This window comes from Megalobrama amblycephala, linkage group LG10 (assembly GCF_018812025.1).
Source record: "Megalobrama amblycephala isolate DHTTF-2021 linkage group LG10, ASM1881202v1, whole genome shotgun sequence".
Classification (NCBI taxonomy): Eukaryota; Metazoa; Chordata; class Actinopteri; order Cypriniformes; family Xenocyprididae; genus Megalobrama; species Megalobrama amblycephala.
In genome coordinates this window covers 33,599,654-33,612,668 of record NC_063053.1, presented here as the reverse complement: position 1 = coordinate 33,612,668, position 13,015 = coordinate 33,599,654, and the positions used below count along the sequence as shown (strand labels likewise).

Sequence of the window (13,015 nt, the reverse complement as noted above, 5' to 3'; positions counted from 1 at the left end):
TGTATCACTACACAACACCCTTAGCAACCACTCTTAGCAACGTAAACTGTATGTTTTCAATTGATATTGTTCATTGAAGCTCACTGTATCATGTAGAAGAGTATTGTGAGAAAGATATCGAGTGAGTGAGTTTATTACCTGCATTCAGATTTAGCATTTTCCTTCAGGTCAGTCCTATGTTCATAATCAAAAATCTGTTTAAATGTCCGCTGCAATATCTTATCCTTTTAACAGTTAAGGGGTTTTCCCGTGACTGACAGCACTAGTCAAAGCATTTGTCAGTTGTGTCTTGTTCCGTGTTCACAACAATTCAGTCTTTTCAATGAAAAAGTCTTCGCTACTGACTGACACACTCATAAAGACAGTCTTTGCTGCCATCTAATGGCGTAATAATGTAACTTCTGTTGCTGTTCACAGTTAGGGACTATTTTTTTCCGGTGGAAGGAAGGTCTTTTAATGAAAGTTTACTTCATGAAAGTTGCATTGATACATATTTTTGGCTTTAATATTTGTATTGTGTGGTAACCGTTTTATAAAAGCAATAAGGTACTCGAGGCTAGTGCTGTATCGTGAATAAGTCATGGCTGAAGGTGTAACTCCGCTTTGCATCGTACCCAACAACGTCCTTCAGCCGTGACTTATTCACGATACAGCACAGCCTCTCGTACCTTATTTCTTACTTAATGCACAGATAGTTCCAGTTTAATCACTGTTCTATTTTAATGTGCTGTTTTCATTGAAACACACACACAGAGATCGGCACACAGAAACATTTAGGAGCACAGAAAATTGTTATCATCATCACTGCCCCATGACTTATATTAATAACATAGCTTTGCTACTGAATCACTACATTTTCTCAGCAGTGAGGGAGTAACATTGCTGTTTTTCATTAAACTCACAGCTTCAATGTGTGTAGAGACACTGTAATTCACACACACATCTGTCTCTCGATAATTAATTCAAATAAATGTAATTTTACTGCAATATTTTATCTTTGTGTCTGATTTAAAGCAGAAAGAATATTGGATCTAATGAGCCGTAACTGACAAAAATAAATGCCATTTTAACCCTTCCAATCAAATTTAGCGCTACAAACATCAATAACAGCTTTAAAGGGGACCTATAATGCCCCTTTTTACAAGATGTAATATAAGTCTCTTGTGTCCCCAGAATGTATCTGTGAAATTTCAGCTCAAAATACCCCACAGATCATTATAGCAGGTTTTAAATCTAAATTTTTGAGGGAAGGGAAAACATGCTGTTTTCCTGCATGTGTCTTTAAATGCAAATGAGCTGCTGCTCCCCGCCCCCTTTTCCAGGAAAGCACTTCCTTCAACAGCTCCTGCCTGCATCAGATACTCTGATGAATACTAACAAACATCTGCTTGGTTTTGATTATCATCTATATTGTGATCACTCTCTCAAACATTGCAGTTCTTCATCATAATGAAAGTTTATCTGCATGCGTTTTAAAGCTATATCAGTTTAAACTTCCAATTTGTCGTTTTCTGAACGTACACGCACAGAAAGCTGGCTGTCAGACGGCACGTCTCGTGAGTATTAAACTAAGTTCTCTTTCATGTCTTATTGTGTTTAAACTGTCAAATACACAAGGTTATGTCAAAAACACACAAAGTTCACAAACAGTCAGTTATGTATGTTAATGTAAACAGCGGGACAGAAATCGCATGCGTATATTAGATCTGTGGCGCATTCCCTTCAAAAACAAAACAAATCCACTGCGTTCAGCGGCTCAGATGTCGGGAGTATATGAAGACTGTTATGTTCACTCATAAACAAAACACCACAATCGCTTACCAGACATTCTTGTCGCTACAGCTTTCGAGACAATGGTGGACAGTGTATAACTCGCTCAGGTCAGAAACTATGCTAATAAGGAAGAGTCCGTCAGCAGTTGTGGGCGGGACCTGGGCAATGTGACGTCACATTGCTAAAAAATGAAAACGGCTTGTTCTATCAGACTGATGAGGTCTGAAAACCTAAAAAAGGAGTGGATGGATTTTTATCATTATAGGGTGCTAACACACATTTATGTTCAAACACCATGTAAAAGTGGATTTTGCATAATAGGTCCCATTTAACTTGTACATTAAACCATTTGAATTCACTTCACTTCATGTTCGGCGGTTCTTTGCTTCCACTTTGCGTATTACAATTGCAGACGATTATCCCTTGCTTAAAATAAGCACACTTGCTTTGATATTCTTTTATCAAATGCAGTGTCCAAATACTTTATGAGTCTGTCATATGACTGCACATACTTCAGCCTCATTCTGTATGGCCGGCTCCCTGGGGCTCCTCAGAACAGTCCTGTGTGAAAATAAGAGATGTCTGGCACTACCAGACCCATTCACACATGATGATGTGCTTTTATGAGCCGTTTATGGCCAACCAGAGGCAAAATAATACAGTTAGACACACAAAGGAGGGGGAGAAACCCAGTCTACACAGGCAGTGTGAGATCTGATCACTTAGCATGCAACTGTTTGAAAGTCTTTAAATTTGCATAATGCATAAAATCTGCATGCATTGTTCATATCTAAAATTTTAGATTTTAAATGTACAATTAGTGGGGGGAAAAACAGTGGTGTGAAGCAACAAGTGCACTCACAGCATTATGGGGTTAAAAATGTGACAAAGACACAACCACCCTCAAGAACATTTTATATCCTGAAAAAATATTGTTCAATAGAGTTTTCATTAAAAAATTAATAGTAAATTTCACAATTAAAGGGTTAGTTCACCCAAAAATGAAAACTGACTTGCACTGAAGTGCCACCATAACAATGGCAAAGATTTAACGCTGTGATTCAGATTCAAATAGACAGAACCAGAGCCATCTCTGATACTACACGGGTCAGATGGGTCAGATTCAGCTTCATTTAGTCTTACATGTTTTTCAGCTTATTTCGCCTCTCAGGTAAACAAAAAAACTAGGGTCTTTAGAGGGATAGTTCACCCAAAAATAAAAGTTCTGTCATTATTTATTCACAAATTTCTTTCTTTCAAAGATATATTGAATAATTTTTCAACTGTTTATGTCCATAATAGATGTCTTCACAGGTCCACGAGCAGGTTCGGGTCCAAAACTTTGATGAGTGCCTCGGACACGGGTCAGGTTCAGTATTAGTTGTCTCGAGTAATTTAAAATAAATGTGCTTTTTCCGAACAGACCAACATTATCACACAGGTTCTCTCTGAATCTGAATTGATTATATGCATGGTTGCTTCCACATTTGCACTCATTTTCTCCACATTTTTGCCTACCGTTTCAACGAACGCCATCAGCATGGATTAAAATAAACTTTAATCATCTTATGGTCAGGTAAATAACATTACGCCAAAAGTTATAGGATGTAATGAGGTACTTGCAGAGTGTATTTGTGCGTTCATGTCAAGTGCATTTTTGAGAAACGCACGTAGAAAAGGAACAAACGTTTGTAACCTCGCACACGGAAATTAATCTTATAGCTATGAGATCCATCAAGAAATGCCACTTGCTTCATTAGCTGTTTTTTCATGCAGGTTTTTCTTTTTTGAGTGCAGAAGCCCTTCGCCAGAGATGAGGTTAATGGCGCTGCAGACAACACTATCAAATCCAAATCCACTGGTCACAGTTGAAAGCCGAACTCAGAAATAACTTGTATCAGGCAGGCAATAAAGTAATAATAAAGAAGTAAAAAAATAAATGAAAGTAATGGACCAGCGGCCAAATCAGTCAGCAGGACACCAGGATTTTTCCTGACTGACTGCGGAGCTGCAGGCTGTGCACACGTCAATGGCATTTACATTCGGGTCCAGAAAATAGGCTAAATGCCGTCTGGTAGGGTCGGACTTGGGTCTAATTTTATCGGGTCTGTCTCAGGTCGGGTTTTAAAAAAAAATTGATTCAGTTTGATTCGAGTCGGCTACAGATTTTAGGACCCGAGAAGACCACTAGTCCATACAAATAAAATAAGACATTGGACCCCATTGACTTTCATTGTATGGACAAAAAAACACTGAGATATTTCAAAATAAATTCTTTAGTGGTTCACAGAAGAAAGAAAGTCATACATGTTTGAAACGACATGATTGCGTATATATAATGACATAACTTTAATTTTTGGGTGAACTGTCCATTTAAATCTGCAAAATAGATAGAGATAAAAATCAAATAAACTACGTCTACAAGTACAGTAGGTTTATTTAACATTTATGCATTTATTTAAAGGTGCCGAAGAACATGTTTTTAAAAGATGTAATATAAGTCTAAGGTGTCCCCTGAATGTGTCTGTGAAGATTCAGCTCAAAATACCCCATAGATTTTTTTATACATTTTTTTAACTACCTATTTTGGGGCATCATTATAAATGTGCCGATTCAGGGGGTGCGGCACCTTTAATTCTCGTGCTCCACGCCCCTAGAGCTCGCGCTTGCCTTAAACAACATAAAAAAAAAAGTTCACACAGCTAATATAACCCTAAAAATGGATCTTTACAAAGTGTTCGTCATGCAGCATGTCTAATCGCGTAAGTACAGTGTTTATTTTGATGTTTACATTTGATTCTGAATGAGTCTGAGGCTGTGCTCCGTGGCTAACGGCTAATGCTACACTGTTGGAGAGATTTATAAAGAATGAAGTTGTGTTTATGAATTATACAGACTGCAAGTGTTTAAAAATGAAAATAGCGACGGCTCTTGTCTCTGTGAATACAGTAAGAAACGATGGTAACTTTAACCACATTTAACAGTACATTAGCAACATGCTAACAAAACATTTAAAAAGACAATTTACGAATATCACAAAAAATATCATGATATCATGGATCATGTCAGTTATTATCGCTCCATCTGCCATTTTTCGCTATTGTTCTTGCTTGCTTACCTAGTCTGATGATTCAGCTGTGCACAGATCCAGACGTTAATACTGGCTGCCCTTGTCTAATGCCTTGAACATGGGCTGGCATATGCAAATATTGGGGGCGTACATATTAATGATCCCGACTGTTAAGTAACAGTCGGTGTTATCTTGAGATTCGCCTGTTCTTCGGAGGTCTTTTAAACAAATGAGATTTATATAAGAAGGAGGAAACAATGGGGTTTGAGACTCACTGTATGTCATTTCCATGTACTGAACTCTTGTTATTCAACTATGCCGAGGTAAATTCAGTTTTTGAATCTAGGGCACCTTTAACATCTTTTGTTGTTTGATTAACACAACTGTATAATCAACACAATTATTGACACGGACAGGTATTTTAGGCTACTGTCACTTTAAAATCGAACGCTTGGATCTAATACACTGACACGTGTCCCTTTCACGGATCAGTATCTATAGTCTTTGCGGATATCTGGTTTTCACCAAGCTGTTTGCGTTCTCTTAAGCCATAAGGGTCATTTGAACTGAATTCAGGATTGTGGGATCTGCGGGATCTGCGGGATCTGCGGGATCTGCGTGATCTGCGTGATAACACATTGAGTTCTTTTTCACAACTTAATGTGAATAATAACTTCATAAACTTTTTGAAGATCCTTGTTAAAGGTGCCATCGAATTGAAAACTGAATTTACCTCGGCATAGTTGAATAACAAGAGTTCAGTACATGGAAATGACATACAGTGAGTCTCAAACACCATTGTTTCCTCCTTCTTATATAAATCTCATTTGTTTAAAAGACCTCCGAAGAACAGGCGAATCTCAACATAACACCAACTGTTACGTAACAGTCGGGATCATTAATATGTACGCCCCCAATATTTGCATATGCCAGCTCATGTTCAAGGCATTACACAAGGGCAAAACGTTTGGATCTGTGCACAGCTGAATCATCAGACTAGGTAAGCAAGCAAGGACAACAGCGAAAAATGGCAGATGGAGCAATAATAACTGACATGATCCATGATATCATGATATTTTTTGTGATATTCGTAAATTGTCTTTCTAAATGTTTTGTTAGCATGTTGCTAATGTACTGTTAAATGTGGTTAAAGTTACCATCGTTTCTTACTGTATTCACAGAGACAAGAGCCGTCGCTATTTTCATTTTTAAACGCTTGCAGTCTGTATAATTCATAAACACAACTTCATTCTTTATAAATCTCTCCAACAGTGCAGCATTAGCCGTTAGCCACGGAGCACAGCCTCAGACTCATTCAGAATCAAATGTAAACATTCAAATAAACACTGTACTTACGCGATTAGACATGCTGCATGACGAACACTTTGTAAAGATCTATTTTGAGGGTTATATTAGCTGTGTGAACTTTGTTTATGGAATGATAGAGTCGAGAGCTCGGGAGGGGCGGAGAGCGCAAGCAATTAAAGGGGCCGCAGCCTGAATCGGCGCATTTCTAATTACGCCTCAAAATAGGCAGTTAAAAAAATGAATTAAAAAAAATCTATGGGGTATTTTGAGCTGAAACTTCACAGACACATTCAGGAGACACCTTAGACTTATATTACATCTTGTAAAAAAACATTCGATGGCACCTTTAAATGTACACACAGGCTTCTTTGACATCTTCGTGTCTGTGATCTCCTCCACAGTCTCTAATATCCTGCCTTCACTAACTGTAAGTTAGCAATAACGAATTGTGATTGGATGGTAATTTTGTTCTGCAAAATATACTATGACGAGATTGGCTTTCTTTGTTTAGGCTATTCTCACATGACAGAAGACTGCTACTGGCTTTTATGATCAACTAGCAATGAAGTCAATATAGAAAAGAAGAAATACGGGACAAAACAGGATTTTTTTCATAGTAAGTCAGGACACTAAAAAATTTAGCTGAAATATTGGACTAAGTGAAGCGCAACCATTTAGTGGAACACCACTGTAAAAGTTTGACCCAAAATGCTGTAGTAGTGACCAAACTGCTGCATCGTCCTCATTAAACAGCTTCACAGCACAGCAGTCTTTGACAAGGACTTCAATGAGAGGCTTGCCAGATTCACTTCAGATTAGCAATTTGCGATTCGCTGCCTCATTCTGTCAGTCAAACCTCAATAAAGCATGTCTTACCTCAGCAATTCTCAAGATGTTGTGCCCATTGATCTCAAAGGTAGAGGAGTAGGTGACACAAAGCAGGACCTACAACACAGAAAACTACAAACCATTAGCCATTTAATATAACAGCCACTTTGGCATCAGCTCTACTTAAAATGATTCAACACTTCAGTATTAGAAACAGGAGATGAGGAACACAGTGTGTCTAGAGACACATGTGTGCCAGTAATGCTGCAAATCCGTCCAATTGACGGGTGCAGAGCAGACACTGAATTCATTAAGCCTGCTAAGCAACACAATATTTTTTGACACAGACTATTCCAGCTCGGTGCTGAGCAAATCTTTTCTCCACAAACCACATCACACACACTCATGATGAAGGTACAGAGAAACACGGACCTTCATGACCTCCACCTGCAGGTCTTCATGTAGGGCGGGCGTCACCCTGATGGCTTCCAGGATCTGACTCAACAGCTGCTTCTCTGGAACCTCTGTTTCCACAGCAACAAAGCAATCCTCACACAGGATCTTCTGTCAACGCCACAGGACAACAGCAAAACATGAAAATGCATGCAGAGGAGCATGAACTAACAAACATTTTAAAAAATTTAACACCTGTCATCTTGCCATGTTTGTAAGCTGAATTATAAATGTATGAAATGTGAGTGGTTGCATGCAAAACTTGCCACCACAATGCTAGGCATTCACTGTAAAAACAATGATTATAATTTTAAAACCTGTTAAAATGTAAAAACCTTTTAATTGGTTAAAGGTAAGTCGCTTACTCTATACACAGAAAAAACTGTAGTAGATCCAATAAGACATTTCATGTCATTTTACAGTAAAATACTGTTATAATACTGAGTTTGTGGAAGTGAAAAAGAACAAGCCCTCTTGTTAGTTACTGTTCATCTTACATATATATATGAACAAACAGATTTTAGTCATTTTTTATATTAACATTACTCAAGTAAGAGATTTCTGAGAAACGCTGCTGAAAGTGGATTGGACCGAGCACATAACAAACTTGTAGCCAATCAGCGGTAGGGGGCGTGTCCACTCATGATGGGGGAGGAGAGAGTGAGCCAATCATCATTAGGGGAAGTGTCCACTTGTGATGGGGAAGGAGAGAGAGTGAGCCAATCAGCAGTAGGGGGAGTGTCCACTCATGATGAGGGAGGAGAGAGTGAGCCAATCAGCAGTAGGGTGAGTGTCCATTCATGATGGGGGAGGAGAGAGAGTGAGCCAATCAGCAGTAGGGGGCGTGTCCACTTGTGATGGGGAAGGAGAGAGAGTGAGCCAATCAGCAGTAGGGGGAGTGTCCACTCATGATGGGGGAGGAGAGAGTGAGCCAATCAGCAGTAGGGGGAGTGTCCACTCGTGATGGGGGAGGAGAGAGAGTGAGCCAATCAGCAGTAGGGGGAGTGTCCACTCATGATGGGAGGAGAGAGAGCCAATCAGCGGTAGGGGGAGTGTACACTTATGAGGGGGAGGATAGAGTGAGCCAATCAGCAGTAGATGACGTGTCCACTCATGAGGGGGGAGGAGAGAGTGAGCCAATCAGCAGTAGGGGGCGTGTCCACTCATGATGGGGGAGGAGATAATGAGCCAATCAGCAGTAGGGGGAGTGTCCATTCATGATGAGGGAGGAGAGAGAGTGAGCCAATCAGCAGTAGGGGGTGTGTCCACTCGTGATGGGGGACGAGAGAGAGTGAGTCAATCAGCAGTAGGGGGAGTGTCCACTCATGATGGGAGGAGAGAGAGCCAATCAGCGGTAGGGGGAGTGTACACTTAGGAGGGGGAGGATAGAGTGAGCCAATCAGCAGTAGATGACGTGTCCACTCATGAGGGGGGAGGAGAGAGTGAGCCAATCAGCAGTAGGGGGCGTGTCCACTCATGATGGGGGGGACGTGGGCCCTTTTGGGCTCGTTGACAAACAACCAACTCTTGCTTGTATATACTCGTGTGTACTGTATGTTCATTTTTTGTTCATCCTTGTCATTCATTCGTCATCTCTGCATTATTTTTCGTGAAGGATTATTTTGCTTCACCTCAGCTGTGATAAAGAGACATCCACTCTTGTATGCACTTTGGAGGCGGAGCAATGAAGGGAGGGGTGTGTTTGTTTGGGTTGATTTCAAATAGCATCAGGGTTTCTCAGAAATCACTTACTGCGCCTTTAATTAAATTTACACTATGTTTGTTTTGTTTTTTTAAATAAATTTATGTTCAATCTCTAAAATTTGCTATTGTATTTTTTACAGTAAATGTATCGCAACCACAGCTGTAACCACAGTTTCTGATTGGTTAATAACATGTTGCTATGTGGCTTCAAGGGTGTTCTGGATAGTTGTTAGCATGTTGCTATGCAGTTGGTAAGGTGTTCTGAGAGGTTGCTGGCCCAAAACAAAAGAGTCTCTGTGATATTCTGGTCCCAAGATATGGTCCATTTATAAACATCATGAAATGAGTTATAAGTCTAGCATGCTTTGCTTGGCTTAGCAAATACCATTAAATAATTCAGAGACAAAATACATTGGGTCCTGCTTTATCTTAAGTGTACCTAAATAATTTTGTACGTCTTAAAACGTGAAGTGTTTAGTAATGAACACACCTGCATTCCAGTGAGGGCCGTCTGAGCCAGTTTAGTGTTTTTAGACTCCAGTGCCAACTGAAGAGGGAAGAAACACTTCTCTCTGCAACAAAAATAGTTCACACTTTACACTCCAGAACATGAAAGATAAAACTCAAGAGTATTGAACATTTTCTAGTGCCTCTGATGATTCAGGGATCATTTGTTAGACACTTTGAATAAAGGCATCTGATGTATGAATAAATATAGAAGAAGCTAAAAAAAATCAAATCCCATTTCAAAGGTATAGCCAGAAAACTGCTGAGGGAAAATTCTTATACATTTGGTCATTTTAATACTTTATTAATGCCTTTTCACTGTGTACAAATTAAAGATTTAAAAATAGGGAATGTAATGCAAAACTTAATAAATGTGCTTGTCTATTGTCTTTTATAGATTATGTTTGTATGGATCATAAAGATTATGTGATAAAGTGTAATATATCTTAGAAAATACAATTGCTGACAATACAAATATTGCATATGGAATCAAAACACTTGCCTGAGTTTAGATGGTGGGATTTTAACCGATCCATTCTGAGCTTGAAGGGTCTCTGTAAAAAAAAATGTTATGTGAGAGTATTATATAAAATTAGAAAACCAATATAAAAAATAAATAAATAAACGAAAAAACCTAAACATTTAAACAAATTAAAAACCCCATCATTCCTAACTATTCAAAGTAGGAGTGAGCGATATACCGGCAGACATGATTTACCGTTAGAAATTTGTCTGGTAGAGATTTTGGACTATCGTCTCTATTGCGGTTACGCCACGTTACTGTGCTGTGCCGTCACAAAAACGTATTATATGCATGTGGTTTTAAGCATTGCAGATTAAAAACAAGTGATTTTAAACTGCTGAAACACAACAAGCTGTGAAAGAGAACTCATTTCACTATATGCGCGCACTGTCTGAGAGACGGTTTCTGAGCACTCTCTGAGAGACACACACACACACGAAGCTGATGCTCATAGAGCGCGCGAGTACTGAACTGAGTTCTTTTTGCCGCCTAATTAGGCTTGAATGGTTAAATACACACTTACGTGTCAAAATGCCCGTCTTACTCTTTGCAAATATCCTCGTAAACAGTCATTTATGTGAATTTAAACAGTTGAGAAAGAATGACGTATGTGTAACAGTATATTGGATCCATGCATTAGTTCTTAAAGTGACAGCAGCCTAATAAACCTGCTGCCATCTGTGTCATTAAAGTGTTAGTTCACCCAAAAATGAAAATAATGTCATTTATTACTCAACCTCACGCCGTTCCACACCCTTCGTTAATCTTCAGAACACAAATTAAGATATTTTTGTTGAAATCCGATGGCTCAGTGAGGCCTGCATAGCCAGCAATGACATTTCCTCTCTCAAGATCCATTAATATACTAAAAACATATTTAAATCAGTTCATATGAGTACAGTGGTTCAATATTAATATTATAAAGTGACGAGAATATTTTTGGTGCACCAAAAAAACAAATAACGACTTCTATAGTGATGGTCGACTTCAAAACACTGCTTCACGAAGCTTCGGAGCGTTATGAATCAGCGTATCGAATCAGCGGTTCGGAGCGCCAAACTCACGTGATTTCAGCAGTTTGGTGGTTTGACACGCGATCAGAATCATGATTCGATACGCTGATTCATAACGCTCCGATGCTTCTTGAAGCAGTGTTTTGAAATCGGCCATCACTAAATAAGTCGTTATTTTGTTTTTTTTGGCGCACCAAAAATATTCTCGTCGCTTTATAATATTAATATTGAACCACTGTACTCACATGAACTGATTTAAATATGTTTTTAGTACCTTTATGGATCTTGAGAGAGGAAATGTCATTGCTCCCTATGCAGGCCTCACTGATTTAATCATACTACTATAGTTTTGCATTAATAAGTGCAGTTAATAATATTACATGTTTATTAATTGAACATTTGACAGTAAAGCACTGAGCTTGAATTAAGGAGCAGATAGATAAATGTTATTTTATCTAAAATTATTTAAAAACTTTTATTAACAACAGAAACTATTTTTTATATGGAAAATATAAATATTCTACTCTTACCAAATGTACCACACTGAACTGACCGACCACTACAGTGATTATAAAAGGAGCACACTTTACTTGCTTGTAATTCAGTCACAATTTGCAGAAGTTTTAGTTTTTCATGAGACTGTATGACTTTTCCTACTTTTCCATATACTAGGGAGTGGAAATGGCTAATAAGCCAATAAGTGCTCCTCTGCTGCCACCTACTGGTTATAGTAGTATTTCTTATTTCTAGTGCTTGAAGTTTTTCAGGTAGGTCTATTTCTTCTAATTCGTTTCTTTGTTTTTATTTCATCACTGACTGTTTATTTGTCAGTATTAGTTTTTGTGTGATATTGAAATTGGTGACAAAAAGTGTGAAATTTCATTGGTATCAAACATTTGGATGATATAAAAACCCTATTTAAAAAGCAAAAATAACTATATTGTGATCATTATAGTGAAATAAAATTACTGTATCATGATATAATATTTTGGTCATATCGCCCACCCCTAATTCAAAGCGAAACAAAAAGACACAGAAATCCTAACAACTTCACAATAAAAAAACTATTTCAGATCAGGCTTTGCTATTCTGTCATCTGAGCTATTCATTGATCCTGGAAAATGAGCCAGAGTTGCACAGCATCAGTTTTGAGCCCCTGGTCTGTTGGCACAGCATGACTGACAGTTTGTGATATAAAGGTCAATTAAGTGCATGAAGCTCCACATCATCTTAAACTATTGTATAGTATGGAACTGAAGCTGTATGTACTATTAGTTACATACAGAATGAGTTTATTTAACTATTAACTATAACATCTATCACACTTTAAAAATGTAAATATTACAATAAATGAGAATTGTTTTATCATATTATTAATACAATGAATTTTTTGTTTATTTTCCCCAAATATTTGACTACTACTAGTACTACTACTACTACTACTACTACTACTAATAATAATAATAATATTTCTGTTATTGTCTATATTTCTGGGTCATACTAAAAGCAAAGGGCTTACGTACAAAAAACGATAAAAAGCAAAAAAAAAAAAAATTAAAGCAATCATTAAAAGATTAAATTGACCATTAAAAGGAGCTTCCTTACAGACTGTGGCTTTGCCATGCCTCAAATAATGTTAAAATTATAATTTCATATGATTAACATATTCATGACTGAATTTGCATGGTAGGCTATTCCAAAGTAGGCTATACTCACAGTGCATGTCCAAAAACACACTATTAACATGGCCATGGGACTTTTTTCATTTTTGACTGCATGCATTTTGAGAGTAAAAAGGTTTAAAGCCAAACCATTGAACATTATAATAATCAAATA

The 13,015-nt window shown here is 37.9% G+C and overlaps 1 protein-coding gene across 1 annotated transcript in view; it reads right to left on the bottom strand.

Annotated features, from left to right (window-relative positions):
• Window positions 1-13,015, bottom strand: part of arfgef3 (ARFGEF family member 3) — a 66,024-nt gene that overhangs the window by 52,248 nt on the left and 761 nt on the right. The window contains 4 exon segments of the mRNA XM_048205842.1: window positions 7,028-7,096; window positions 7,412-7,543; window positions 9,627-9,708; window positions 10,146-10,197. Of these exon segments, the coding sequence (XP_048061799.1) occupies window positions 7,028-7,096; window positions 7,412-7,543; window positions 9,627-9,708; window positions 10,146-10,197 (335 nt within the window).